Below are 26,871 nucleotides of genomic sequence, written 5' to 3'. Positions count from 1 at the left end.
ACTGGCTGATCAAGTTTAAATATTTTCTTCCAACCCTCCTCCCCCACTGAATTAAAGCATTCTCTTTTCAACCTAAATAGTCCTTTGTAGTGTTGTAAACTTCTGGATGCATAGACGTGGTTTCTCTAACATAATGTCAATACTGAAAAGAAACCAGCCAAGTTTATTGTAAGAAACAGCTGAGTTATAAAAGAATGAATGAAATATTCACACATTCTAAACACAGTGTGTACAACAGTGTGTATGGCCACTCTACATGTATTGTCAGCGTAGGCTTTACAAAAACTAGGTAATCATATGGCAGGTGGACACAGTTGTATTACTTTTGCATCACAAACTGACAGTAAAGCCACTTCATGTAGCTACCTGGGATTTTTGGAAGTGGGGAATCCCCAGGTAGTGTTGACTCCAGCCCAGTGCTTCCAGTGCTGCCCAAGAGTGTGGCTTTGTGGGTCTATGAGTTTCTTAGTCCAGCTACTCTCAGCTGCTGTTCTGTCTCCTGAGGCTTAAAATAATTGGCGTGAAATCCAATGGGACTGAAGAACTGCTTTTTTGCTGACCTCTGGAGTCAGTAGCCAAACGTATAACTTGAGTTTGCAGTAAATGCATCTTGTCCAGTCCACAAAACTCTCTGATGTTCTTGAGATTTCTGGACCCATAGGACCTCGTATCTAGTTACCAAACTGCTTGTGGCAGCTGATCTCTTCTGTGCAGGAAATCTTTGGAATGTGAAACTGCAACCTGAATTCCCAAATCCAGCACAGAACTTGTCTGTGTACATCAGTATTTTGCTTGGGCCCTGGAAACAGATCCTAAAAGCATGAGGGCACCATGGGGGTTCTTCTGTTCTTGCCAAGAGGGACCCAGAGCCACAAAGGTTCAGCTTATTTCAGGGCTACACATTACTAAAGTGTATCTGGGTCAGGTCTCTTTCTTCTCTCAGAGTTCATGCTTGGTCTGAAAACACAGAATATGGCTTTTTTTTTTCTCATCTTGGAGACAGCAAGCCATCAAGTCAGAGCTATACCAGCCCCAGATGCTCTGCCCTCGTCATTCTCAGCTGTAGGGGTAGTTCTGTCTGCAGAATGAGTATAGCTGTTAGGTTTTGAAGATGCCTGTGAAACATTTTTCCCAGTGTAGTCTTATTACAGTCCCCTTACCCAGGGGTGCAGATAGATTTAAGCCCTTTTGCTCAGTAGTAGGCAGTAACGTACCTTTGGTTCAGATGGAGTGTATCACTGAGGTGCAGTGCACAGGATGCAGGCTATAGCCATGTTCACTCTTTCTCCCAGTCAGCTCTGAAGTGCTATAGACTCTTATTATTCAGAAACTCATTGAAATTTACTTTTGGCTGATGATGGGGCTGCTCCCACATTCTGACCACGTCAGTGGCGATGAGGGGCCAGAGAATGCCTTGGGAAGCAGTTATGCCATTTCCTTTGCCTTTCTACTGTACAAGGAATCCCTTTCAATACGGCCACAAAACCAGTCTGTTCACTGGTTCTAGATGAAACGGGATCCTCATATTGCTCGGACTCTGCCTCTGCATGGATGCAGCTTTTATGGCATGCAGAAGAACAAGGGATTTAGAGCCTTGTTCTGTCTCATCAGCAGTAGCACGGTGACTAAACAAGTGAAACCAGTAATGTGGAACCTGTTGAAGTAATGACCAAATGTGCTTGCATCAGTGAACAATTTGAGGCTTTCTAAAAGTATAAGTTTAATCTGGGAAGCCTTTTTCATACCCGACTGAACTAACGGGAGTTTCCCACACAAATCATCATTGTTCTTTTGAAACCTTAGTTGTTTCTTTTGTTTTTCACAATGGAGAAGTACTCATATGAATAAAATCCAGTAATTAATGATGAGACCAAGTTTTGGCCCCCTATCCAGCAGGCACATTGGATAGCTTGTTCATGTCTACATTTAAAATGCTTCAACAACAATGTGGTTGTGGGAGAATCAACAATATAATGTACAAAATCATTTACCTTGTAAATTTGTGTAATCGCAGCAAATGGAATAGTTGCAAATTAACAAATATGGGGGGGATACATATATACATGTACATATGTAGTATTTAATGTCTGTATTTACGTTACATATATATCTGTACCTACATGACATACAGCTATGAAACACTGTTTCCTACTCTGAGTCCCAGGATTCTAAAATGCTGTTTTGCAGTTTACTTCACCTGCATGGCATTTCTCATGTGCCAAATTCTAGATGTTTCTTCATTTTTTCTTTTGCTCTTGCTTTTACCAGTTGTCTTACCCTAGAAAGCAAGAACATATCTTTATACACAGACACTTATTACAATAAAAAATCTGTTGTGCATTGTGAAAACAAATTGTGCCTTTTCATTCTTTTTCTTTACTGTGTAAATCGTTTTTTTGTTTGTTTGTTTTTTGTAGAGGATTTCATAGCAACAATATCAAGTCAATACCTGAGCGTGCGTTTGTGGGTAATCCATCACTGATTACAATGTAAGTGGTAACAGTTTATTCAGTGACACTTTGTGATAGAGAATATGGTATTAAGTACCATGTTCGTGGTTGTCTAATAGATCTTCTTGTGAATGTAATGTGTAGCACATAATCATGTAAGTGAACAAATTTATATCTTTCTCTACCCTTCTGAGAAGTGTGGCAATTTGCAGGCCCTGTTTAAAGAGAATGAGCACCACTACATCATTATTGACCTTTCAGTTGAACTTCTCCTTATAGCTCTCTTAGTATTGCTGGTAATGTAGAAGGTAGAAAATTACTCATGATGGATTCTAGTCTCAATTCCCATTATCTTGCATGAGAATGCATTTAATTGGCAAACGTAAGTAAGAAATTGTAAAATAAATTCAAGAAAAATAGCCACAAAATCAGTACTCCTGTGCTGTGGATTGACATCCAAATATGTGAAGTTCTGATTTCTTCATCTATCAAATTTGTCTTATGTCATAATGTTCTTCATTTTTGGATTTTAATATTTCTGGGAGAAAGAGGAAATGGCAGGCTTCTGGTTTTAAATCCAAGGAAAATGGCTACTTCAGTATTAAAATCATACTTGATGGACATAAGCTAGCAGGTGAGAACAGGACCACATGTGCACAAAATACCTGTGAGCATAAAGAGGTTACTCATTTGTATATAACGTAATCACACAATGTGTTCTGAATCTCTTAAAATATTTCATATAATATTTTATATATGTGTTATTTGTATAACACTGTGTATAAAATGTCTTTTTTTGCTCTCTCTTTGCAGACATTTTTACGATAACCCCATCCAGCTTGTTGGAAAATCTGCTTTTCAAAACTTACCAGAACTAAGAACTCTGTATGTGTTTAATTTCTTTAAACTGTCTTTAGTTTCAGTGTTAGAGGTGTCCTTCAAATTCCTCATTGCAATTATATTGAAATGATGTTTTAAATTCTAGGACTTTAAATGGTGCCTCACAAATAACTGAGTTTCCTGATCTGACCGGGACTACAAGTCTGGAGAGTTTGTAAGTACTAAAGAAGTATTTTTCTTTGGTTTATATTTTTTGATACTTTTTCTAAGGAATGACCCCAAAATAAGCGTATGTTTTGCAATCTTTAAAAATTAATTTATTTATTTTTATAAATTCTCTTGACAGGACACTCACAGGAGCACAGATCACCTCTCTCCCCAAATCAGCTTGTGACCAGTTGCCTAATCTCCAAGTGCTGTATGTTTCAGTATGATTAATAACTTTACATTAAAAAGATTAATGAACAAATGAAATCATTATGATTTCAAAATTACCCAATTGCTGCTATTTTTCTATATCACATTACTGCGTAGAAATCAGAGCAGGGAGCGAGTCCCGAGTGTTACTCAAAAATACCATCCTCCAACAGTTCATATTTCACATACCAGTTAAAATTTCCCACACACTGCCAAAAATGAACATAAACTTTCATGGTTTTTAGAAAGGCTAAAACATTTCTTGATTTTGTTTTTAAAAAACCATTGACTTTGTTTTCATTTCTTCTGTCTCTCATTTAGCACTTTTGTTTTCTTTTCTTTCTGAGGCAGATAGTGCAGTGAATGGAAAATGTATCTGTGTAAGGAGTTTAGCTTTGAGCACTTTTCATGCTTCTCTTTTAGATTCTTCTCCAGACAGACTTAAGTAGTTGACTGACATTTTGATAGACTATAACTTGGCATTGTTGGGGCATAGTTCTTATACTAAATATCCAATATTATTTTAGCTTGGAAATGTCCTTGGGGTTTGCTTAATCACTAACGAAAGTAATCACTGTGTCTGCTTCTTTGAGAATCAGCCAACACTTTCCTCTATGTATTACATCACTAGGAATGTATTTTGTATTGCTTCTCTGGCCAGCACTGAAATAGAACTAATTATAGCACATGATCTGAATACTAGTGTGGATATCATTAACATTTCCAGAAAAATTAAATTTTAGTTGATAGACTCAGTAGAATCCTACACTGTCATTACTTGTACCATTTTCACAAGTCAGATACAGAATCTACAAAATGCCCCTGTCAGAATAGCATAGTGAAGATAATTTTTTCCAAGAAAACAAATGGGAAGATACGATTCAGTTTTACAGAATTGGAAGCAGGAATGAAAGTAGATTACTCTTCTACTTGATAACGTTAAATTACTGTGGGAAAATGACATTTTTGTAATTATACATGTATGGCTTTTTTTCTGTATTCTTTCCACGAGCAGAATTCACATTCAGTTTTCCCCAAACAAGATGTATATGTATGTATATGATGAGGCTGTTGAGAGTGGGTAGGAGAGGGGTGTTTGGTTCTTCTCTTTCTTTTTTTTTTTTTTTCCCTCTAATTTCTGCAAATTGCCTGGGCTTGTTTTTGATTAGTTAGATTATACTATAAATCAGTCCAGATGTTTCAGTTATTCTGTAATTTGTTGAGTTTTGGCTCAGGTCTTTTTAAGAGCTTTTTTCCCTCGTATAGTGATTGATTTCAAAGTTTGTTCCCATATCTTTAACCACAGCACTCAGTTATAACAGTTCTAAGGATCAGAGGCAATGCTGCTCAATTAGAAATGTAGAACTGAAAGCTGGTTATAGTTCACTGTGATAGTTGCCATAAAAATATAGGATATTCTCAGACAAAATGTACATATATATTTAACATATTTGTAAATATATACTTATTAGTGTACTTTAAATGGTTTAAATATTTATCAGAAGTTTAATGTGATGAATATGAAGTCTGTGATGCAAAGCCAATGCTCCCTGTAAGCAGACTGCCAACACTGTTACTGTAAAACACCCAGCAGTCTGCACTTCAAGCAGGAAATTGTCAGACAATGCAAGGAATTTGCAAAACTAGGATATGGAGTTAATACGTTTCCTTTTTCCCTCAGTTAGAAATTAAAAGCTGACAGATGAGAGATAATAACTGAGTCTGCACTTTTCTATTCTCCTGTAAAATAAGTTGCTTTTAAATGAGCATGAAGAGAGACAGGAAAGCCAATCTTTTTCTTGTAGCATTACTTTGAATGTTAATCTTTTCTTTTCTTGTATATTACAGAGATCTGTCATATAATCTGCTGGAAGATTTACCCTGTTTTACTGCATGTAAAAAGCTGCAAAAAATGTAAGCTTCAAACAATCCTAAAATGTCTAATAAGAAGCATCTATATAGAATTTGCTTGAGCATCAATTCAGTTACTGGTGACCAATTTCCCATAACCAAATAGATACCCCTACAGTGTACTGAAGTGGATCATGAATGTTCTGAAATGCTTCTTAGTGTCTTCTGGGTACCTTTGAAAATGAGAGAATTTTTATTACTGTTTCAGTGACTTGCATCATAATGAAATAGATGAAATCAAAGCAGACACATTCCGGCAGCTGGCTTCTCTCCGTTCTCTGTGAGTACTAATGATGGTTCACCTGGCTGCTCAAACACCTTGGGTATACTTGCTATCTATTCAGTTTCTGTCCACTGTCTGCCACAAAACATCCTTATTTCTATTTGTCCTCACTTTGATCTTTCATCCATTAAGTTGTGATTTCGAAATCAGAATAAACATTAAGTTTAGTATCTGAACAATGAATTTGAAGATGTAAGTTTGCAGACATTAAAGCTCTTACTTCTGAACACTTATGATAGAGGTGGAGAAAGATGCTGTCCCAGAGCTAGTATCTGTTGGCAGAATCAGCTCTAAGGAGCACTAAATCTTTATAGAGGTAAGTGTTCTCTATAAAGAAGAGCAATAAGAAATACATAGGTCGTTCCAAAAGTAGTTCCTCCCGTGGAAACTACAACAGATACAAAGAGCACAGTAACATTATTTGATAGAGCAAATTCTCAGCTACAAAGCACAAGTTTTCATCATCATTAGCTGTTTAGCACGGATGAGCTGGTTAAGATGCTCTTCGTGTCATTGTGTGACAGCTGTGCATGGCTATCCAGAACGTGGCTTATCTTTCACATCACTGTTGCCACTGCTGAAGCGCACCACCCGCTGCCTCACTGCGTTCACATCCCCTTTTTGGTCTCCTTAAACATTCAGAAAGCGCCACTGTGTCTCATTTTTTCTGCATGGAGGAATTCAGTGATGCACCGTTGCTTCATACACACTTCCATGTCAGACACCATTTGATCAGACTGCCCCTCTGCTGCCATCTGTCACACAGCAGCAAAACGGAATGGAATGTTGGCAGGAAGGTTCAACCTCTACTGCCGTACCACCAACGTCCGCTTCTGATGTCATGGGCCAACATAATAAAATAGGAGGCATTAATTTCAGAGCAGCCATCATAAATTCCAAACTTATGGATGTTTATAGTGTTCACGCAGACACAGCAGAATAATTTTGTTGAGAAATTATTCAGGAGTTTTTGCAGGATCAAGCCAATATATATATAGTATATTATATAGCTACTTTTACTCATTTCACTTTTTCATGGGCAGTGAAGTTTGTGGCTAAGAAGTTTAAGTTTGTTGACAATGGATTTGCTGTTAGAAGTCATATCATGAGGACCTCTTAGTAGGCTGTGTACCCCAGTCCTCTTTCTGCTGCCTCGGGAAACTGAAGCTGACTGATAACAACTGAGTTAAACTGTAAAGGGCATGAAGAAGTTTTAGAGAATCTTGCAGTGCCATTAACTGTCTAACATAATTTTAAAAATCCCAAAAAGATTTTGCAGCATGAGATTTGCAGTGTATTAAAAATATTTGCATGCAATTATTATCTTTTTTTATATTCAGGCACCCTAATCAGGTGTATGAAAACTTCCATATTCACTCAGTGGGTATGTAATTTATTTTCCACTCACTTTTCTTGCAGGGATTTAGCTTGGAACAAAATTAAAATTATTCACCCCAATGCCTTCTCCTCTTTACCATCTCTGATCAAACTGTAAGTATTTGTATATCTTTTACATTTAGATTTTCACATTTTTCTTGAAAAAGCATACAAAAAACACTGTTCATTGCTCCACTCAGCAGAAACAGAGGCTGTCTCTTTTCTGATCTTCTGGTCTGTCACATCCGTATCTACTGCTTTCTTGTACTTCACCAGCTCCAATAGGTATCACAACAAAGTTGCATATACCAGAGTGCAGTCACAGTGTTTAGGGCTCCATGAAACATATCAGTGTATCTGCCCTTCTTCTTTCAGCTTCTTAGTAGTTTAGTGTCTTTGACAGTGGAGTGGATACCTTACTAGTTTTGTATCAAAACTAAGGAAATTGATTCAAAATTAAATTACAAACATTCTTTCTCATTGCTTGTAATAGTTTTTCTTCTTTAGTAACTTCGGTCAGAGTATTTAATGGTCAAAACACAAAACATCCAGTTTTGCAGGTCTTATTTATAAGCACTTCTGTCTGTACTTTTTCCTATAATTGCAGTACCTCTTTAAGGTGAATCCCTGGGTTGCATCCCTGGGGACAACATGAAAGAAAATTCCTCTGGAGTTATCCTGCACTGTGATTGTTCAGAAATTCACGTTGATGGGCATCTGACCACAGATAATCTGGTAGTTTGATTTGGGAGTTACAGGAAACAAAATTTTGAAAAGAGGTATTAATTTTTTTTGATGGACAGAGCCACCCCTCTGAATAGCACACTGAAAAATGGCCACGAGGAAAATGCTGCCTATGGATCCTTTTTGGGGGATCCTCCTTAGTACTTTCTTGCAGAAGAAAAACTACGGAAACATCATGCTACCAGCAATAAATTCCACCCTTGTTCAATAGCACAGAGCAGTCAGGAAAACCCCTTTGAACACACACACACACACAAACTATTGTACCAAGTGTTACCTGAAATGACACCGTGTAGCCTTCATCTGAATGAAGTAATGGTAGACTTCACCAATTCAATTGGATGAGAGTTTCACCTTTGGTATTTGACTGTATCGTGAACAATAGGACATATGCATGTACTAGTACAAGCACATTAAACCTGAAAAGGTAAAGGATCGGTACATCAACAAGTCTCTTATCTTAGACTAGCCCTTTAGATTTAGATAGTCCAAGGGACAAGAACTTTATAGTCCACCCATAAAAACATTCCAGCAGCATCCGACTGTCCTTTATTTTTCTTGAGCATTGACCATCTTAAGTATTGCAGTGTAGATTATCTCAGAGAGAACTGAGGCAGCTTACTGAAGAAATGGAAAGTGGAGTGAGTAATAGATAATCGAATGCATCTGAACTTCTGCCTTGGCTTACTTTACCATTTCCCCTTAATCACTGTTAGCTTTCTGCTAGAAATATAGGCATCTACTCCTGAGTGCTGTTGCAGTTTTGCTCTGTTGACTGAGAACTCTGTATAACACAGCCATTTTTTATCAATTTAGAAAACTGTTTCTCCAATGTGACACTTCTAATGCTGAATTCAAATAAAAGAGAACCTGTAAGCTGATATTTATTTGCTGTTATGCAGGGATGTGTCATCCAACCTTTTGTCCTCTTTTCCTGTGACGGGGCTACATGGTTTAACTCATTTAAAATTAACAGGAAATCATGCACTACAAAGTTTGATATCATCTGACAATTTTCCAGAACTCAAGTGAGTATATCATTAAATCTAATAAGCGACATTTGTGTTCATGTGCAGTGGAAGGTGTGTCAGTGTGTAACGCATGTTGTTTCATATTGTCAGTCTTTGATCTGTGCTATTAAAACCAAAGCAAATATGATAAAAATGATAGACTTATTTTATTATGCTCACTTTTAACTGAAGAAACTATGAAGTGTTTTGAAATATTAACCCCAGTACTTGCTTAATATGAGCCACATCTGCTTCCTGGTGATATATTGCAAAAGCTGTTAAAACAATATTGCTAGCACCTTAGTGATACGTCCTTCTACTGGTCTGTGCTTACAGAGTTTCCCTTACAGAAATTCCCTTAGAGGGAATTCAGTAAATATCAAAAATATGCTACTGGAGTTTCAAGATATTTGACCATTTTTGTTTCACATAGAAATGAATGTGGGTTTTCTTCTGTAATATTTTGTTTAAGATTCAGATAACACGGATTCATAGAATCACAGAATTGCAGGGGTTGGAAGGGACCTCAAGAGATTATTGAATCCAACCCCCAAAAAACTTTGTCATTATTAATAAAACATTTTGATGCTAATAATTTTTTGCTGGATGCTCTGTGATGCAAGAAGAAAGTGTTCTGTAGAGATTATTGGCAGCCCTGCCAGACACTGGATGACCATAGAGAAGTCACAGTAAATAATTTTGCCTCTGATTTCAGGATGCTGGGGAGTCTCCCTTAGCTTTCCCTTGATTTTCATGGGAGTTGCATGGGGGATGGGTGCAAACTGAAAAATTTTTCCTCCCTTTAATGTAAAATTTTTGATACCATAACATAGAGAAATGGAAAGGGACCTCTGGAGGTAATCTTGTCCAGCTTCCTGCTCAAGTAGAGCCACCTGGAACCAGTTGACCATGCTCATGTTCAGACAGATTTGAAAGTCTCCAAGACTCTGTCCTTATGTCCTCACTGGGTTTGCATTTTGCACTGGAAAAGTTCCATCAGTCGTTATATGCAGTCAACTCAAGGAGATGTGCTACTGATGGAAAGGACTGGAGTTTTTGTAGTTAGAAATAAAGGTGTCATGAGTAGAAATAGGGAGATGATTAAATGTTTGAATAAAGCGCTGGATAGAACCACACTGGAGTACTTACTTCTATGATGGTATGTTAATATAAACAGAGAGGAGAGCTGCAAAAATTATTAAAGGGCTATGTAACAATGCCTTAAAAGGCTTAATAAACCCAGTATTTGTAGTTTGTCACGGGGGAGACTGGGCAATGACTCAATCACAGTGTGTGAAACTACTTTATAAGATAAATGTTCAAAGTACTAGAGGCTTTATGTTAGTCTTCAGATGAGCCTCGGAGGTCAAGAAGCAAGTATCATAAAAGGCTGTGAATGTCTGAGCCTGAGCTTCTGCCTGTTTTTCTTCTCTTGCTGACCTTGCCAACATGTTGAGGCAGGTGATAATTCTGAAATGCCCAAAGCCTCTTAAAAAGAACATAAACACAAGAAAATTGATCACTCCAGAACAGAAAACATATAGTAATATATATATCATCTGTATACCTGCAGTGGTCCTTGAATAATCCTCTGTTTTACAGGATTGTGTACAACTAAGATTTTTGAATTATTATGTCAGTATTATACTTTGTTTGTTTGTTTCTTTGTTTGTTTGTTTGTTTGCTTGTTTGTTTGTTTCACCAGATAAATTACATATATTCCTAAAATGCAACTACAGCATATTTAGTTGGAATGAGTAATTTAAAAGGATTTGTCAGGCAATGGCTTACTTCTTTAAAAAGGTATAAAAAGTATGACGGATATATCTAGAGCTGATTAACATCTGTAAGAGCAACTATATCCATTCAGGAGAGAATGAAGTAAAATCCTATCCTGGAGCCTGTAGGACTTATACCACAAATTAAAATGAGGCCACGGCTTCACACAGGATCACTCAGACAGTGCATGAGGCACCAACTTGAACAGAGATCTGAAACAAAATGAAATTTCACCCTTTGTAATTGTTGGAACTAGACATTGGTTACAACATTACAGACAAATTCCTGTATAAAAGCTTCCTGCTCATCTAAATGGGTCATTGCTGTTCAATACACAAGCACATCAAAGAGCTGAGCATCCTCTGCCCCACCTTCAGCAATGGCACAAGAATGCTCAAAGAGCCGAGCCCAGCTTGCTATAGCAAGCTATGAGGAAGTAAATTCAGTCTGCCAACCACTCCTTCCCTCTTTATCTGATGCTTTGATTTAGTGCTGTAAAGAACTCGGTGACTAGACCATCCGTCATAACTGTGCATTCCCATTCACTGTCAACCAACCCTGCACCTTTGTGAGTTGGAAAACAACCTTGTGTTCCCTGCTGTTTGATCTAAAATCAGGAAAAGAGATATTCCTTGCAGCAGGAAAAAAATGTCGGGGGTACAGATAGCATCGGTAAGATAAGCAGTATATAAAAATAAATTCAGGCAGTGTTTCTATGGGACTATAATTTGACAAAGGCCAAATCTAATCACCAACATCACATAAGCACCAGGTAAAAAAAGGACTTTTTGGCACTATATGTCTGAGTTGCCTTTTTTTTCATGTTAAAAGTAGCTGTTATAAGAAAGGAACTCCTCTGTCACCAGAAGCTGGCACTTATTTATTTGAATTGCAAAGTATATCCGATCCATTGTGTTCTGGGTCACAGGATCACAGAGTTGTAGAGGTTAGAAGGGACCTCTAAGAGATCATCTAGTCCAGCTCCCCTGCCAAAGCAGGCTCCCTAGACCAGGTTGCTCAGTCAGTCTGTTCTTATATGCTTTGCCCAGAAATTCAGAAGTATTTGCAGGTTTTGGACCTGTATGTATGACCCAGTAACCAAAAATAAACAAATCAGCTGTTTGGGTTTAACGAGAAGTTCTTGAAAGACCTAAAGAGAGGGTAAGAAATTGGAGTTTTAGCCTTTAACCAAAAAAAAATTTTAAAGCAGCATTTTTTGTGTCCACTTTGTGGAAGCTGTGAAACAATACCATGTGAGGTCCACATTTCCACTCTGTGACAGGCCCATGGGTAAAAGCCCAACACGGTCAGGGAATCTGTTCTTGTTAGCCATGCATTAAACACAGCACGGCCAACTGGTCAAAAGAGGGGATTCTTCTGCTACATTTAGCATTGGTACAGCTCCTTCTTGTTGAGGATTGTTTGCAGCTCTGGGATCCACAATACAAAAGGACATTAAGTCCTTGCAAACATCCAGCAGAGGGCAACAAAGCAGGTACCAGGGCTGGAAGGCATGTCCTTTGAGGAGGGGTTGAGGGCACTGGGCTGCTGGGCATGGAGGAGAGGAGGCTGAGAGGTGACCTCACAGCTCTCTGCAGCTCCTGAGGAGGGGAAGCAGGGGGAGGTGCTGAGCTCAGCTCCTGGGAACCGATGGCAGAATGGGAATGGCACAGTGCTGCTGGGGGAGAGTCAGGCTGAGCAACAGGAAGCATTTCTGTGCTGTGAGGGTGGTCAGACCCTGGGACAGGCTTCCTACAGAGGTGCTAGATGCCTGTCAGTGCTCAAGAGGTATTTGGACACTGCCCTCAGTAATGCACTTTTAAGTTGTGGTCAGCCCTGAAGTGCTCACGCAGATGGACTAGGTGAAAGTTTCTTCCAACTGAATTATTTCATTCTAAAACACATTTGCTTTCACGTCTTGAACCTAAAATACCCACCAGCTATTGCTGCAGCTATATTAATGACTTCACAATGTTTAACACCACAAGTTGTAGTGACCACCTCACAGAAATTTCAGTGTTTCCTTTTTCAAAGTGTTGGTTTTTGTCTGATTTTGTTTTTGTCAGCTCAGGCGACTGTTGGTCAGTCTAGTAATGCGTGGATGTAGCACTAGTTTATTTAAGAGGAGCTTCTGGGAAAGTTTACAGAAATGTTTAATCAGGATAATCTTCATATTTTAAAACATCCCATGAAGAGAAATGATTTAGAAATGGAATATTTAAGTAAGTGTGCTGGCATGAAGTTGCATGATAGAACTTAGTTTTCTTGAACTTTTATTGGAGTACTGTGAAAAAGTAGCTTATGTAATTTTGTATTGGTTACAAGTGTGCGGATTATTGTTGCTAATTCCCAACAGAAATTGAAGTGTATAGAGTCTTAAGTAACCCCAAATGCACTAATATCAAATTCACTTTAGAGCTGAGGGCTCAGTTTGTCCCTCTCTTAACCAAGCCTTTGGCTGGCATGCAAGTTTAAGTCCTATTGGCATTGGGCCCAATTCACAAACTGATTCTCTTGTAGACTTTTCAGGGCTCAGAATGTTCATTAGGTTCATTTACATGACTAATTAGTTGAAAGTAATATGATACTAGGATACAATTCTGTTTTATTCTTTTTCATTTAAATTAGAATAACATTTAGTCACATCTTTATCTCTGAAGTTTTTGGTTTATTGGTCTGCTGAAATTAAGGTGAATTGTTAGGTTTCACTGTGTTATTACTGGTGAATAGCAAATTAAATGTCTCTACTTCCAGTGCATAGAGTGTATCAAAGAAATAGAAGTTGTCTGTTGAAGTTGCGTATGTGTATATAAATAGTTCTTCCGTTTTACACCAGAATTTGCACATCCGCAATGAAATGGAATTCAAAACATACAGGAAATCAGTGATTTTCTGGCAATAGAAAACCTCAAAATCTTTGAAACTTGCTCACCAGTAACTCAGTTTTGTGTTAGGAATACCAATTTTACCACAGGGGTTAGGAATGACCATCTAGTGTCTTTTAACATCTGTGCTTATTCCTGTTAGAATTAATAAAAATCCTTTACTTCAGTGACACATATTTTCAGATTCACTGCATTTGTGATTCATTCGTCTTTCAGTTTAGAACATTACTTTCTTGGTCTCCTTGTTGCCATTTTACTGTGAAAAGTGTTTGATGTGGAAAGAGATAGACGAAATTTGAATCAAAAAATATATATTATTTCCCAAAACTGGAGAAATTCAATTTGAGAAGTGATATTTTTGTTTTGCCTGTTAGGCAAGTTAGGCATGGTTGTAATCTTTCTGTTTTTTAAAAGAGACCATTAAGAATGTAACTTGTAGAAAATTCTGAGTTCCACTGTAAAACCATTAAAAGGCAAAATAGAAATGGAACTGTAAGAGTAATATTCACTCAACAACAACACTCAATGTCTTCTACTTCCATATCTCCCATGAAAATGTGTAGGAAAATTTCACTGGCCCTTTACTACAATTACCCTGGAGATCATCTGCATTTTTGGTGGGGAATTCTATCTGTGAATCCTCAGTTTGTATCATCACGATTTATTTTTACCCATAAATATTTTTACTTTCAGTTATGGCTATTTAACCAAGTTCATTTGTGCTAACATTAGAGAGCAGTATAATCAAGTAGCTGATGCTCTGTGCCAGTATCATGGTACATTTCAATGTTCTCATACAGGGTCATGGAAATGCCATATGCTTATCAGTGCTGTGCCTTTGGAGCTTGTGAGAGCCACTACAAAATCTCCAGCCAATGGAACAAAGACGAGAATAGCAGCACTGATGATTTTCACAGGAAGGATATTGGGTTGTTACAAATTCAAGGTAATTTTTACCTTTCATTTTTAAATCCCCCCTGAAGGTTGTGATTTTTCAAGTGAGCAGCCAGTGATGTTAATCTTATCCAATGCTCTTTCTCAATCACAGAGGGAGCCTCTCCCTCTCTTGCCTGGCAGTATATTATTCAAGCATTCCTATGCTTAGCAAACTCATTTTGTCAGGTCTGCTTTTCAGAAATCTTACTCGCTCATCTCTCTGTTGAAGTAATAATGTGTGAAGTGAAATCTTCCCTTTATCAGAGAGACAAGGAAGTGGTGCTAGTATGTAACTATATAAAATAGTCAAGCAGCAAGGACTTAGTTTCTTGCCAGCCTTGGAGCACTGCCTTCACCATTCTGCTGCATTCATGCTTCAGGATGTCACAGAGTTTGTGTGGTTACTTGTAGGTGTAGCTGCTGGGTTTTTTTCTTGACATTTCCTGGGTAATAAGAGTGTATCTGCTCTCCAGAGCAGAAGTTTTCTTTATTTTTCTCCCCCTTCAGCAGTTCAGTTGTTTGACCTGTTATATAAGTGCATACGTACACATTATACCAACCTGCTGCTTTCATTGCAATCTCCACTCCTGAAGACTAGCAGGTCTCAGAGTTTAGGGAAGGTTCCAGCAAGAACAGATCCAAGGAGACATGGTAGATCAGTGACACACAAAGAAACACAAAAAAGCCTGGGTTCATTCTTAATAGCAAGGCACAACAGTGGAATTCATACTTTAAACTCCTTCCTATGCAGTTATCATACTGCAAATAGGGTAATGGAGAAAACACCTTTTTGAAAGTGATTATTTGAAGAGAAGTGATGGTGCCAACTTTTTAAATAATCCTGAGTTCCATGATTTAAAACCAAGAAAGCATACATCTGCTTCTGCTTACAGTTTGGCAGGCAAAGAGATTAGAATAGGCCTTAAATACCCAGGACTTTTTTGCAGCTTGTACAAAAAGAAGTTTTCCTGAAAAATGCAGTATCAAATCTGAGTATTTTCTCCCCCACAGATGAGCGTGATTTTGAGGATTTTCTTCTCGACTTTGAAGAAGATTTGAAAGCTCATCATTCAGTGCAATGTTCGCCTTCTCCAGGTATAAAACTGCCAATAGAGGGGAATCTAAGAGCAATACTACTGGATATTTTAGGTGTAATAACAGATTGGGAAAGTAGGACAGGAACAATATATTTGCAGTAATACGTTGCACAATAATATAAAATTCTGCACTGAAGTCCAGAAAATTCTTTAGATACTGAATTTATCTGTGAAAGTACCAGAAATTTCACACAGTCCTCTGGCAGGTGCTCACTCCAGTTCCCTTTTGAGAGGAATCTATCCCTTTATCAAGGAGACAAGAAAGCAAAGGTTCTCTTCTGGCAAGAAGAAGATAATAGTAGAACAGAATCTTTGCTTGTTCTTTCCTTTGCAAAGCTGAAGTAGTTCTTCGTTAAGTTATTCTACACTTGAACTTCTTGAACAACACACAGTTAAATGTCTAGGATACATGAAACATTACAATATTGAAATACATACAGTCCATCACAAGGAACACCCAGCACTGTCATTTTCTTCAGAAAGTAGTATCTCCCTGGCTTTGCAGTGTGAAGGAAAAGTTTTAGGGTTTGGTTTAAAAAATAAAAAGTGATTAAACTGTAAAACTACAAGCCACCTGTTACACTTAAATATTACCTGAAGATGAGGAAAAAATTTGGAATATAACTTCTAGTTTTATCTTCCCATTCAACATTCTTCCTATCTGTTATTACATTGTAAAGCATGAACAAAAATCAACTAGTACTTCAAGACTCACTCCAAACAAATATTCCCATATTTTTCTCCTTTGTTGTTGAGTTCACAAAAATGTCATTGACTTCATAAGTTGTCACCAGAACCAAGGGAAAATTTAGCTTCCACCTTAATCTTCCACATGGTATCTTAGAAACACTGTGAAGTGACACAATGGATGCTTCTGCCTACTTGATGACAACAGCTGTAGTTGTATGGAGTACATCTCAGCAGCAGGGTTTGGGTCTTCAATGGGAAGGTGGAGGACTTGCTTTGAGGAAGCATAGTTGACTAGTACCAAGATAAATAATGTTTCTCATGCATTTGGCTCCAGTCATCCACTGGGCAACCTGGTCTTGTGAGTCACAGAAGGGATTGAAACTAGATGATCTTTAATGTCCCTTCCAACCTAAGGTATTCTCTGATTTATCTTCACATCTCAGGAATGTGTTATTCTGGAACTGCTGTGTCAAACAGTCTACCAAGCAATATTTTTCACTTTCTGCATTGTTCTTTCCTTGCCAGCAGTATAACTTGACAGTCAACTTACGCAGAGAAGTATATCTCAATTGTAACTAGGGATTCCACTCTGGGAATATTTCTCAAGTGGAACGGTCCCAGGAAATCTGTTTGCACCCTAACCAAAACATATCATATCTTCCATCATTAAAATCCTTCAAGAACCTTGATCTCCTCTAAAAGGACAGATTTATCATCAGAATCTAAATTGAATCCCCTCAGATCTCATTGGTTCTCAATACAAACTAGTAAGTGACAGTGCATTTGTCTTTCAAAGATGGGATATTTAGTATCCATTACTTCAGTGAGAATGCTAGAGATGATGACAGGCTTAAAGATGGCACCCACATTCTTCTGTCTCAACAACTTGGCTTCAAGGAACCATTCCAAATTCTTGACAAGAAGGATTACATTCTGAATTTATTCAGTTGTTCAAAAAGAGATCTCCTATTCTTTCCAATGCTTCACGTATTGAAGTTTTTTCCTCTCTCACTGGATGTCAAAAAGTAGGTCTGTCCTTTAGCTCTCAAAGGTCAAAGCCATTTGAGTCACCTCGTAGAATCAGCGAGGATGAGAAAATGAAGAGCAAAGCACTCCTCTGAAAAGACAGTGCAGAGGGTCTTGAACTGTGTAATGGCATGCTGTTAGGCAGCCGAAGTGTATCTGTCCATGTTCATTACATCAAACTTCACCAGGACTCATTAGCAACTTGTTCTGGTTTAGCAGGAGAGGTCTTTTTCAGCTTCACATCACAGCATTCCATTCATTAAGTAAGAAGTCTAGTCAGCAGTTTCAGAGGAAAGTTTGGCCTCCAGCTACTAGTTCAACAACAGTAAAATACGTATCCAGTTACTATTGCAAGAGGCAAGCCTTCTGGATTTTCTGGTCAGCTTCCCATTTCCCCACATGGTATTCTGTATATATATGAATCCATAGTTGATGCAAAAGGAAGGTACAATCATTGTTTTTTTTCTTGAGGAATTTGTCATGGCAATCACACTCCACTTGTACTAATAGATTAAAAACAAACATTAAAAAAAAGGAAAACAAACAGAATATTCAGGTTGAGGGACAGACTCATGCAAGATGCATATAAGCAGTGCAATATTCAGATCTCTAATTACTCAGAAGGAAGATAAAACATCCAGATCTTTTGGAGTGAAATTCACTGCTTGGTTGTGCTGAGAACAAAGTGAAAAATGAAATTTTACTTTACATGAGTTTTCCTCTCCATTTTTTTTCCTGTCTTTCCAGGTCCTTTCAAACCATGTGACCATCTGTTTGGTAGCTGGCTTATCAGAATTGGAGTATGGACCATCGTGGGTTTGACCTTCATTTGCAATGCACTGGTGACTGCTACAGTTTTCAGATCTCCGTTGTATATGTCCTCCATAAAGCTTATAATTGGTCTGATAGGTATTGTAAATGCCTTGATGGGTCTTTCCAGTGGAGTACTGGCTAGTGTGGATGCATCAACCTTTGGTAGCTTTGCGGAATACGGAGCACAGTGGGAAAGTGGAATTGGTTGCCAAATAACTGGGCTTCTCTCCATTTTTGCTTCAGAAGCTTCCATTTTCCTCCTTACCCTGGCTGCGCTTGAGCGTGCATTCTCTATAAAGCATGCTACAAAGTTTGAAACAAAATCCTCAATTGCTAGTGTAAAAATTGCCATTTTCTTTTGCTTTGTGTTGGCACTAGTCATTGCAGTGGTACCTCTCCTCACTGGGAGTGAGTATGGGGTCTCTCCACTTTGTTTGCCACTGCCATTTGGAGAACCCACTGCTATGGGCTACATGGTAGCGCTGGTATTGCTGAACTCACTTTGTTTCCTGGTAATGACTATCGCTTATACAAAGCTCTACTGCAGTTTAGAAAAGGGAGAACTAGACAATATTTGGGATTGCTCTATGGTCAAACATATAGCCTTGCTGCTTTTTACTAATTGCATTCTCTATTGCCCTGTGGCCTTCTTATCTTTTTCCTCCTTACTAAATCTTACCTTTGTCAGCCCTGAAGTGATTAAGTCCATACTCCTAGTGATTGTTCCACTGCCTGCATGTCTAAACCCACTCCTTTATATACTGTTCAACCCACACTTCAAGGAGGACTTAGGAAGTCTGCGAAAGCAAACTTTCTTATGGAGGAGATCGAAACATGCTAGTCTGATCTCTGTGAATTCAGAAGACATAGAAAAACAATCTTGTGACTCTACACAAGCGCTGGTAACCTTCACAAGTGCTAGCATATCATATGACATGCCTACCAGCAATCCACTCATACCATCATCCTATCAAATGACAGAAAGCTGCAATATTTCATCCGTAGCATTTGTTCCGTGTCGCTAGTATCAGTGGCAGTGCAGAAATATGTATGTTTACAAAAAAATTTTAAGCCCACAACTAAGTATGGGTGCATGATTTCAAGCTAGAGATTGCCTCTCAATTACTGTTACATGCATCACAAAACAGATGATGACAAAACTTACAGTAGGCTGAAAATCCAGTACTTCAGCCTTCTCAACCACTCACAGAGGTGCTGGAATGAAGAGAAAAACTGAAAGCTGCTGCAGTTTCTGTAGCTGTATTGGCAGTTCCCTTTTAAAGTAGCAATACTCAGAAAAGGCAGTCAGTCAAGAACAAAAATATTGTGCTGAATTGGTAAGCTTTTTCTTCAACACATCACCTGGCACAGTTTATTTCACAGGTTGGGTTATTTTTTTCCTGTTTACTATAGTTTGGTCTTAATAATAGATTTTCAGTGCCAAGTCTGTTTTTATAAGCATCTGCATATGGCCGTCATTCAGCAAGGTGTCTGAGTGGGCGAGTAGTACTGCTGGAAATCCTGAAGGTTTTTGCAGAGTATACTTCGTTGAAGCTCCATGTTCAACAGATAAAGTTCATTTAATAGTTTACCTGCTGCTGGGTTTGGTATTTCAGTTGTCTGAAATGACAAAGTATGTTAATTGCCAGCAAAATCTACAGAATTAATATATAGTATAAAAGCAGTTAATCAAAATCCTGCTAAGCACTTAAAATGGAATCATAAACAGCAAGCTATTGCTACATGAATATTGTTTTCCTAAGGCTCTGCACAGTCTGGTCATGAATTACCAGCATGCCAGTAGAATTACTGTTGATGAAGTTGATGGATGAAAGACTCACAGAATTTGAGGGTAAAAGATACTACGTAGAAGATCATGAATACAGGCAGACTGGTGTGCTGATTACAAAAATATGACACGAAAGGCACTCATGCAGAAACACTGATGTAAGGTCATTCATCTCGGAACAAAAATGTCAGTCCTGCTCCAGGCACAATCTCTGACCTGCAGAACAGAGTTTCTAGGAAGCCTCTCAAGGTCATTAGCTGAAGATGTAAAAGTCACTGCGTCTTTCTGGCTAATGATAGATAGGGCAATGCAAGAAGTGAAGAGGTTTTATGATCTGTGTTCTTAGCACTGGTGCAAGCACTACAGGAATATTTCAAGACAGTTCTTGTATTCACATACTGTAAAGAACGCTGGGAAATTAAAACATTTGAATGACATAAATATATATTTTTAAGAAAGCTTATCAAATAAGCAGCTTGACCACAGTTTATTATTAGCTGTTTCTGGGAAACAGAAGTTTGAGAGCAGAAGACTAAGTGAAGAGAAGAATCTGGTAGATCCCATGGAGGTTGATGCTAGGTATGTGTATACAGCATAAAAATAAAAGTGTGAATTGCTGACAGTAACAGTCACTACCACGTAAAACAATTTTCCATGGTTTGAAATGAACTGTCTGTCACCAAGTAAGTTTAAATTGGATGTATTGCCCAAAAAGGTATTGGAGCAGCTATTGGAATTCAGGGATGCCTGATGGCGTTAGTTTAAGAGTTGGTTAGATTAGATTATAACATAGAGTACCTCTCTTGATTGAAATCTGTTAATACTTTGCTGAATAATGGGGTGTACATTTACACATCATGCAATTAGGCGAGAAGACTTCAGATCTTTTTGAAGTGTAGCAAGCTCCCTTCCTTTCCCCAGAAGACAAGCAGTCTTTGACCTTGGCCAAGCCATCAGAGGACCTTCCAATCATCTTTTTCTTAGAGCTGGCACATTTTACTCAAGTGAGCTGATCATTTATGACAGAAGTGCACGGTTTTGTTAAAAATAGCTCCCTGTGGAGTAACCTTTAATAGCCCAGTAATCACTTCACAGTTAATGGCCACTCGACTTCCAGGTGAATGAGACTAATTTTTGAACATTACCACAGTTAGGCTAGTCCAGTAATTAAGGTAATCAGTTACAGACAGTCACTTTTGTTCATCTGTTACAGTATATGCAACTTTCTGGGACTCATAGGATGGATTTTCACAGTGCAGACTCTATTGCCAACAACGGATAAGCCTTGGCTTTCTTGTCCGCTCACAATGGCATATTTACAGTTTTGCAGTTACAGATGGCATCAGTTGACTTTGGCTGACATCTTCATCCTTCAGGAAAAAAAAAAATGAACCAATGCTGAAATTATGTACGATAAAGTCAGCTGAGTACTTATCTTAATCCTTTATCTCTTGTGGGTTTTGAAGCAGTGCAGCATACAGCTGGGGAATGATGCCTGAAACCACTTTGAGTTAAACAGAGGATCAGTCAAGCATTGCACAATACCTATTACCATGTTTACTTAGCTTTAATTTAACTGGGGTCCGTCTGTGCTGCACTGCTTAATGTCAGTGAAATTCCTTTCAGCTCGCTATATTTAAGAAGTTTGTAAAGTGATTTGAGAATCGAAATACTGTTATAAAAGACTAGTTAAAGAAAGCTTCTTTTATCAAAACTTTTTTAGCTTGCAGAAAGTCCTGAAGGCTCTGTGTCTTATTTTTATAAGCATGTTTGAAATATTTTGATCAAATATTTTAAACTTGAAATTGTTAAAATTCATTTAATAGATTTTAAAGTAAAATTTGTAAATATAGAGCTGTATTTATTATTACAGTGAAATGCAACTCCACTATAGGACATGCGATTAAGCCCTGTACAGTTTCGTATTGATATTTGCTATATTTTCTGCTCAAATATATTACTAAATTCATTATCTGTAAATAATATAATGTAAATGTGTAGTGATTGTAAATAGATGATGTGCTTTCTTTTCTACAGGTGTTCCAAACATATGTAAGTTGTAATAAAATGTGACTACACAGTAAAGAGCATTTAATCAGGGCTTAACACCTCACAACACTGTGTGCATCTTCAATTAATCCTTTCCAGGTTATTCTAATACTCACACTAGCATCTCCAGATGTCCAAAATTCTTGGCCAAGTATAACGTACAGGTTGTATGCTCTCACTGTGTGCCCTGGGGAGCAAAAAAGTATTGAAAAACAGTGTTTCATTTCAACGCAGGCTGAATCTTCCACACACACAAAAAAAAACAACCAGATTCTGCTCCCTGCAGATGTTGTCTGCATCCCAGGTGAGAACCTCTCATGACTGCCATGTGAGCTCAGACCGTGTGACACGGCCATGCACCAAGTCTCACAGTAAAGGTATACGGGTTGCCTGGCAGACTTCCGACCTCCGTGGGCCACACGGGACATGAGGAGCTGTGGCATTGGCTGCTGGTGTATGCAGGACAGCAAATTCTCTTATATACATCTTTGTTTTCTCTCTAATGCTATATGTGGCGGGCAGAGCTGGTAATTCACCTGGCAAAGCTCATCCAATACACAGCAGAGGGGCAGTAGCAGCATCACATACAGGAAGCACAGGGTGCAGATGCTTGGGGTAAGTGTGTTGGGGCATGAAATGTGAGACTCAGCAAGAGTGACGCGGCTCAGCTGCACCAGGGGCAGCAGCTCTGTTGGACTAAAGGCAGGGAGCAGCTGAATGCTCAAGTCATCCTTTAGGTATCAAGGAAAAGTGAGAGCAGATGTGTTCTTGCTGGGAGACATTGCAGCGCAGAGCAGTGCAATGTGCTTGGTTTTTTTTCATAGATTATGAGTGTGGGTCCTTTCTGGGAAGAACCTGAAAGAGATAGTGTACCAATGGAGTACAAATACTGGGAAAGCAAACAATCATTTAGGCATGAATTCAGCCCACATGGGAAGTAACAAACTACAAAGATAAAAAGAAAAAGTGAAAATAAAACTATCTCGGTTGCAAGTAGATTTTAGCAGAGAGTGTGCAGGTTCTCAGAACAAGTAAGAAAGAGTGTATGGGGTCATCCAGACAGGAAGAATAGTGAAAAGTACTTCTGATGGATAAGTACACAAATCAGGGGGGAAAGGGGTCATTAAGAGACAGGAAGCAAACAGGAGCAGAATATGATGGGATATTAAGAACAGTGGAGTTTTGTGATGGATGAAGAGCTCAGAATTAATATAAAAGATGGAAATGGTGTGATGGCTGAGGAGACTGAAAAAACAGGCAGTGAAGAGGTTTTCACATGCACTTACGTGCTCCAGACAGTATCAGAGCTGGGAGCCATGTGGGAGAAGAAGGAAGGTGTGCTATTTGAGGAATGAAATACTGCATCCTGATCACATTCTCTCCTGTGAGAGACAGAAACTACAGAGGAAGAATGGGATGGTTTGATAAAATCTCTGATGGAGTGTAGAAAAAGAGTTATTAAAGTATGTTCTGGAACACAGAGGATCAACTTCATTGACTTATTTGTCAAACAGTGAGCAGTAGGGCCTGTGGTCAGCTTCAGTTTTCCTGTAATCTGTAAGCTCACGTGAACACAGGTGACTTCTGCCTTCAAACAGTTGTGCCTCAGAAGTGTTACCACCAGTAAATGCTGAAGGAGAGCTTACCACAATCTCAGGTGACAAGTTATTTAGGGAGCAGAGAGAGCATGCCACCTGTTCCCTATGGCACTCTGAATCCAATACCAAGTGTTATTTAGGAACTTAGAAAGTCCTCAGGGAAGATACAAATTTTGCCAAAGAATAATTAGTCAAACGCACGAGTGAAAGCCATAAAATGGGATCATCTGCTGTAACAGTGTGTTCCCTCCTTCCCTTCTTTCTTTCTCTCAGCTTTCTTCTTTGGCCTGGTCTTGCACATGAGGCCTTGCACAGGAAGACCATGAGCAATGGTACTGGTATCACTAAGACACATTAATGACCACAGATCTGTCTCAAACTGAAAGAGCCAATACCTGGTTCAGCAGCCAAAGGCCAATTGAGAATGTACCTAAGAACAACCTATGATTAAGTCAATTGTTTTACACCATGAACAGAGAGCAGCCCAAGAGGCCCTTGAGTTCACCTGCATGAAAGGATCTACCCTCGAGTAGGGATGCCTCTCATTGTCATGTATGCACGCAGATCCCTTACATCTTGACATCAAGGCACCATGCCAATAAAGATCCTTTGTAAGTGACTGATCGTTTTAAGCTTTGTTAGCTCTGCTAACACTGGTGTGCACATTGATCGATTGTGCACATTATGATCGCTTAGACACAAACCGTTGACCAAGTCTGGGATTAGAAGCGGATCCAGCCACACCTGGGCTACTTACCTCTGTGGCTCAAGGAGTTTAGAAAGCAAGGAGGTCCACTCTGAACTTTGTGATTCAAGAGGAGGGGTTTCTCCATGTGTGTGTTTAACACTCCCCTCTATGCAGTACATAAACAAGTGTATCCAGCCATCTCGAATCTTGCTAAGTTGCTGTTAAATCACTACATTATATTACATCAATAAATATATTCCTGCTTGCATAGTGTAGATGTTTCCATTTCCAACACCTACAAGAAAAGCAGAAATTGTTAAAGGCCATGCTTTAGCAGACACCAGTGGAGGAGAAACCCATAGAACAGCCCTTGGGAACCTCATAGTCATTCTTTGTCTTGAATTGAGACCCACTCTTTATCCAGTCCTTGATGCTTCTGCTCCAGATTCACATTCTGGCCTAGCAACCTGCATATGCCAGCCAGCAAGAAAGCTGCTTCTGCACCAAGTCAAACTGTCTCCTGTCCATATCCTCTGTAATAGGAATTCCAGCTATACAGCACTGGGCACCAGTTATTTCCTCTGGCTGTTGAATGAAACACTGCAACAATAATCTCATAATCAGGCATTTATCATCTGTTTAGGTTACTGTATGAAAGTTAAAGACTTGCTGAAAACCTCATTAGTCAACCATTTAAGGAAAATCTTAAACTGTTCTGTGGCAAGATTAACATGCATCCTCCAGGAAAGCCCTGGAAGTCACAAAAGTGGAGATAAAGGAGTAAGAACATGAATACAGGAAATTCTAACAATGAAAGATCCAAACTAGGATCACAGCAGCAACAACTTTGTTAGAAATCTTTTGCAGATCTGTGAGGCGTGATAATTGCACAAAAGCTCAGGTGCTGCAGGAGAATACAGCCCTCCAAAAGAGCTGTATCCTTCCACCAGCAAAGGACAGACCAGCATTTCCACCAACCACAATAATCAACCTGTTCTCATTCAATAGCATGCCAACAATAACTCTGCAAGCGATGAATTTATCACTTTCCAACAATGTTTTTGTTAAAAGTAATGGGATGTTATTGTGTATTGCCTAAACTAAGCTCAGGAAATCGATTCAACACGTATCTGTCTTTGCTAGAACAGAATCCCAGCTCTAAGAGACTTGAAGTTTTGGAGAGGAATGCAGATTTACCCATGCTAATAAATAAATAAAGAGGAAGGAATTCCATCTCTCTATACTAACACAAACATGCTGGAAAGGAAAGGCAGTATCAACATTAAGAACATCTTGTGAACATAACGAGAATCACAGACTTCTGCTCCAGTGAGTCTAGAGACATAGGAAACATGAGTATATTCCTTCCATAAAACAGTTTGTTGTGGCATTGATAGAATTATCTAAGGATCCAATCTCAGCCACAGTTGAAAACAAGCATTAGGAATATTCCTCCTGAGAGCTGTCCCACAGCCAGGAACTCTATAAAACTCAGTCACAGACAAAGAGTCCACTCAGAATTCCAGTGTAATCTTTTCACAGGTGTCAACATTTTCCACAAGTCAAGCAAAAAAGAAATGCCTTCATTAGCAAGGGGAAAAAAAACTGTCCATCTGTGGGACTAAAGACTTCCACTAAGTGTTATGAATGCACATGTCAAGGGTCTTCAACTGGCTTTGAAAGTCTCAGGACTCCAAAACTAATACTGGAAGGAAGTTTCAAACATCTCCTTTTTCATCTGGAGTCATTCTTGATATGTAATCATTGTTTTGACAGGTGTCCACGGTTATTAATTTTGTTCCATGCATAATGAGAACTCAATCTCTTGATCTATAGATTTCACTGCAGTTATCATCAGCACTTCCAATTAATGAGCTTCTTCCTTGAGGAAGAAGCTCTCCCAGTCTTCTAAGAAAAAAAAGTAATTTGGGAGATTGCTCTACTAGAAACAGGTTTCATCTCCTGTAGGAAGAAACACAATCTATTGTGAAATCCTCCCGGACCTCTTTTCCTGGTTAGTTATGAATGTGAAATCCAGAAGGTTTCATGTAGTCAAGGAATGAATTCTGGGACCTGAAATTGATCTGAAGGTAACAAGTGCCTCAGCACTTCCCTTCCAGAACAGTCATCAATCAGCAGACAAAAGAGGAGCCAAAATCATTGCTCCAGGGCGCACGTGAGATTGATAAGTGGATGTCTAAACTATGGCATACCAACCAAGTGTAAGAGCCAGGCATCACATCTTAATTAATCAAGTGGGAAGACAATTATTTGATTTGATTAAGTGAATCATGGAGTCAGAGAAGCATTAAGGTTGGAAAAGACCCCTAAGATCATCTAGTCCAACCATCAACCCAGCCCCGCCACGCCCAATAACCATGTCCTTCAGTGCCTTCTCTTCGCTGACAGAAATGGAGCACCTACACAGAGGCACAAACATCCTGCCCCTGGCTGGCCTCCTTCCCCTCCCCTCACAGCTCTCCCAGGTC

General features: G+C 38.8%; 1 protein-coding gene across 1 annotated transcript in view; it reads left to right on the top strand.

The window, feature by feature from the left end:
• The window catches only part of LGR5 (leucine rich repeat containing G protein-coupled receptor 5), an 86,022-nt gene extending 63,412 nt beyond the window's left edge, over window positions 1-22,610 (top strand). Inside the window, exons 8-18 of the mRNA XM_065743302.1 lie at window positions 2,418-2,489; window positions 3,264-3,335; window positions 3,436-3,504; window positions 3,637-3,708; window positions 5,556-5,621; window positions 5,827-5,898; window positions 7,321-7,392; window positions 8,925-9,050; window positions 14,497-14,642; window positions 15,644-15,727; window positions 18,193-22,610. Coding sequence (XP_065599374.1) covers window positions 2,418-2,489; window positions 3,264-3,335; window positions 3,436-3,504; window positions 3,637-3,708; window positions 5,556-5,621; window positions 5,827-5,898; window positions 7,321-7,392; window positions 8,925-9,050; window positions 14,497-14,642; window positions 15,644-15,727; window positions 18,193-19,283 — 1,942 coding nt within the window. The 3' untranslated portion in view covers window positions 19,284-22,610. The remainder of the gene's footprint in view (window positions 1-2,417; window positions 2,490-3,263; window positions 3,336-3,435; window positions 3,505-3,636; window positions 3,709-5,555; window positions 5,622-5,826; window positions 5,899-7,320; window positions 7,393-8,924; window positions 9,051-14,496; window positions 14,643-15,643; window positions 15,728-18,192) is intronic.
• The last annotated feature ends 4,261 nt before the right edge of the window (window positions 22,611-26,871 follow it).

The sequence above is a fragment of the Cyrtonyx montezumae genome, unplaced genomic scaffold, assembly GCF_038088225.1.
Source record: "Cyrtonyx montezumae isolate F1298 unplaced genomic scaffold, pur_monq_1.0 scaffold_3, whole genome shotgun sequence".
In the NCBI taxonomy this organism is placed as follows: Eukaryota; Metazoa; Chordata; class Aves; order Galliformes; family Odontophoridae; genus Cyrtonyx; species Cyrtonyx montezumae.
Note: the sequence above shows the minus strand (reverse complement) of the source record. Positions and strands in the feature narration are given on the sequence as shown.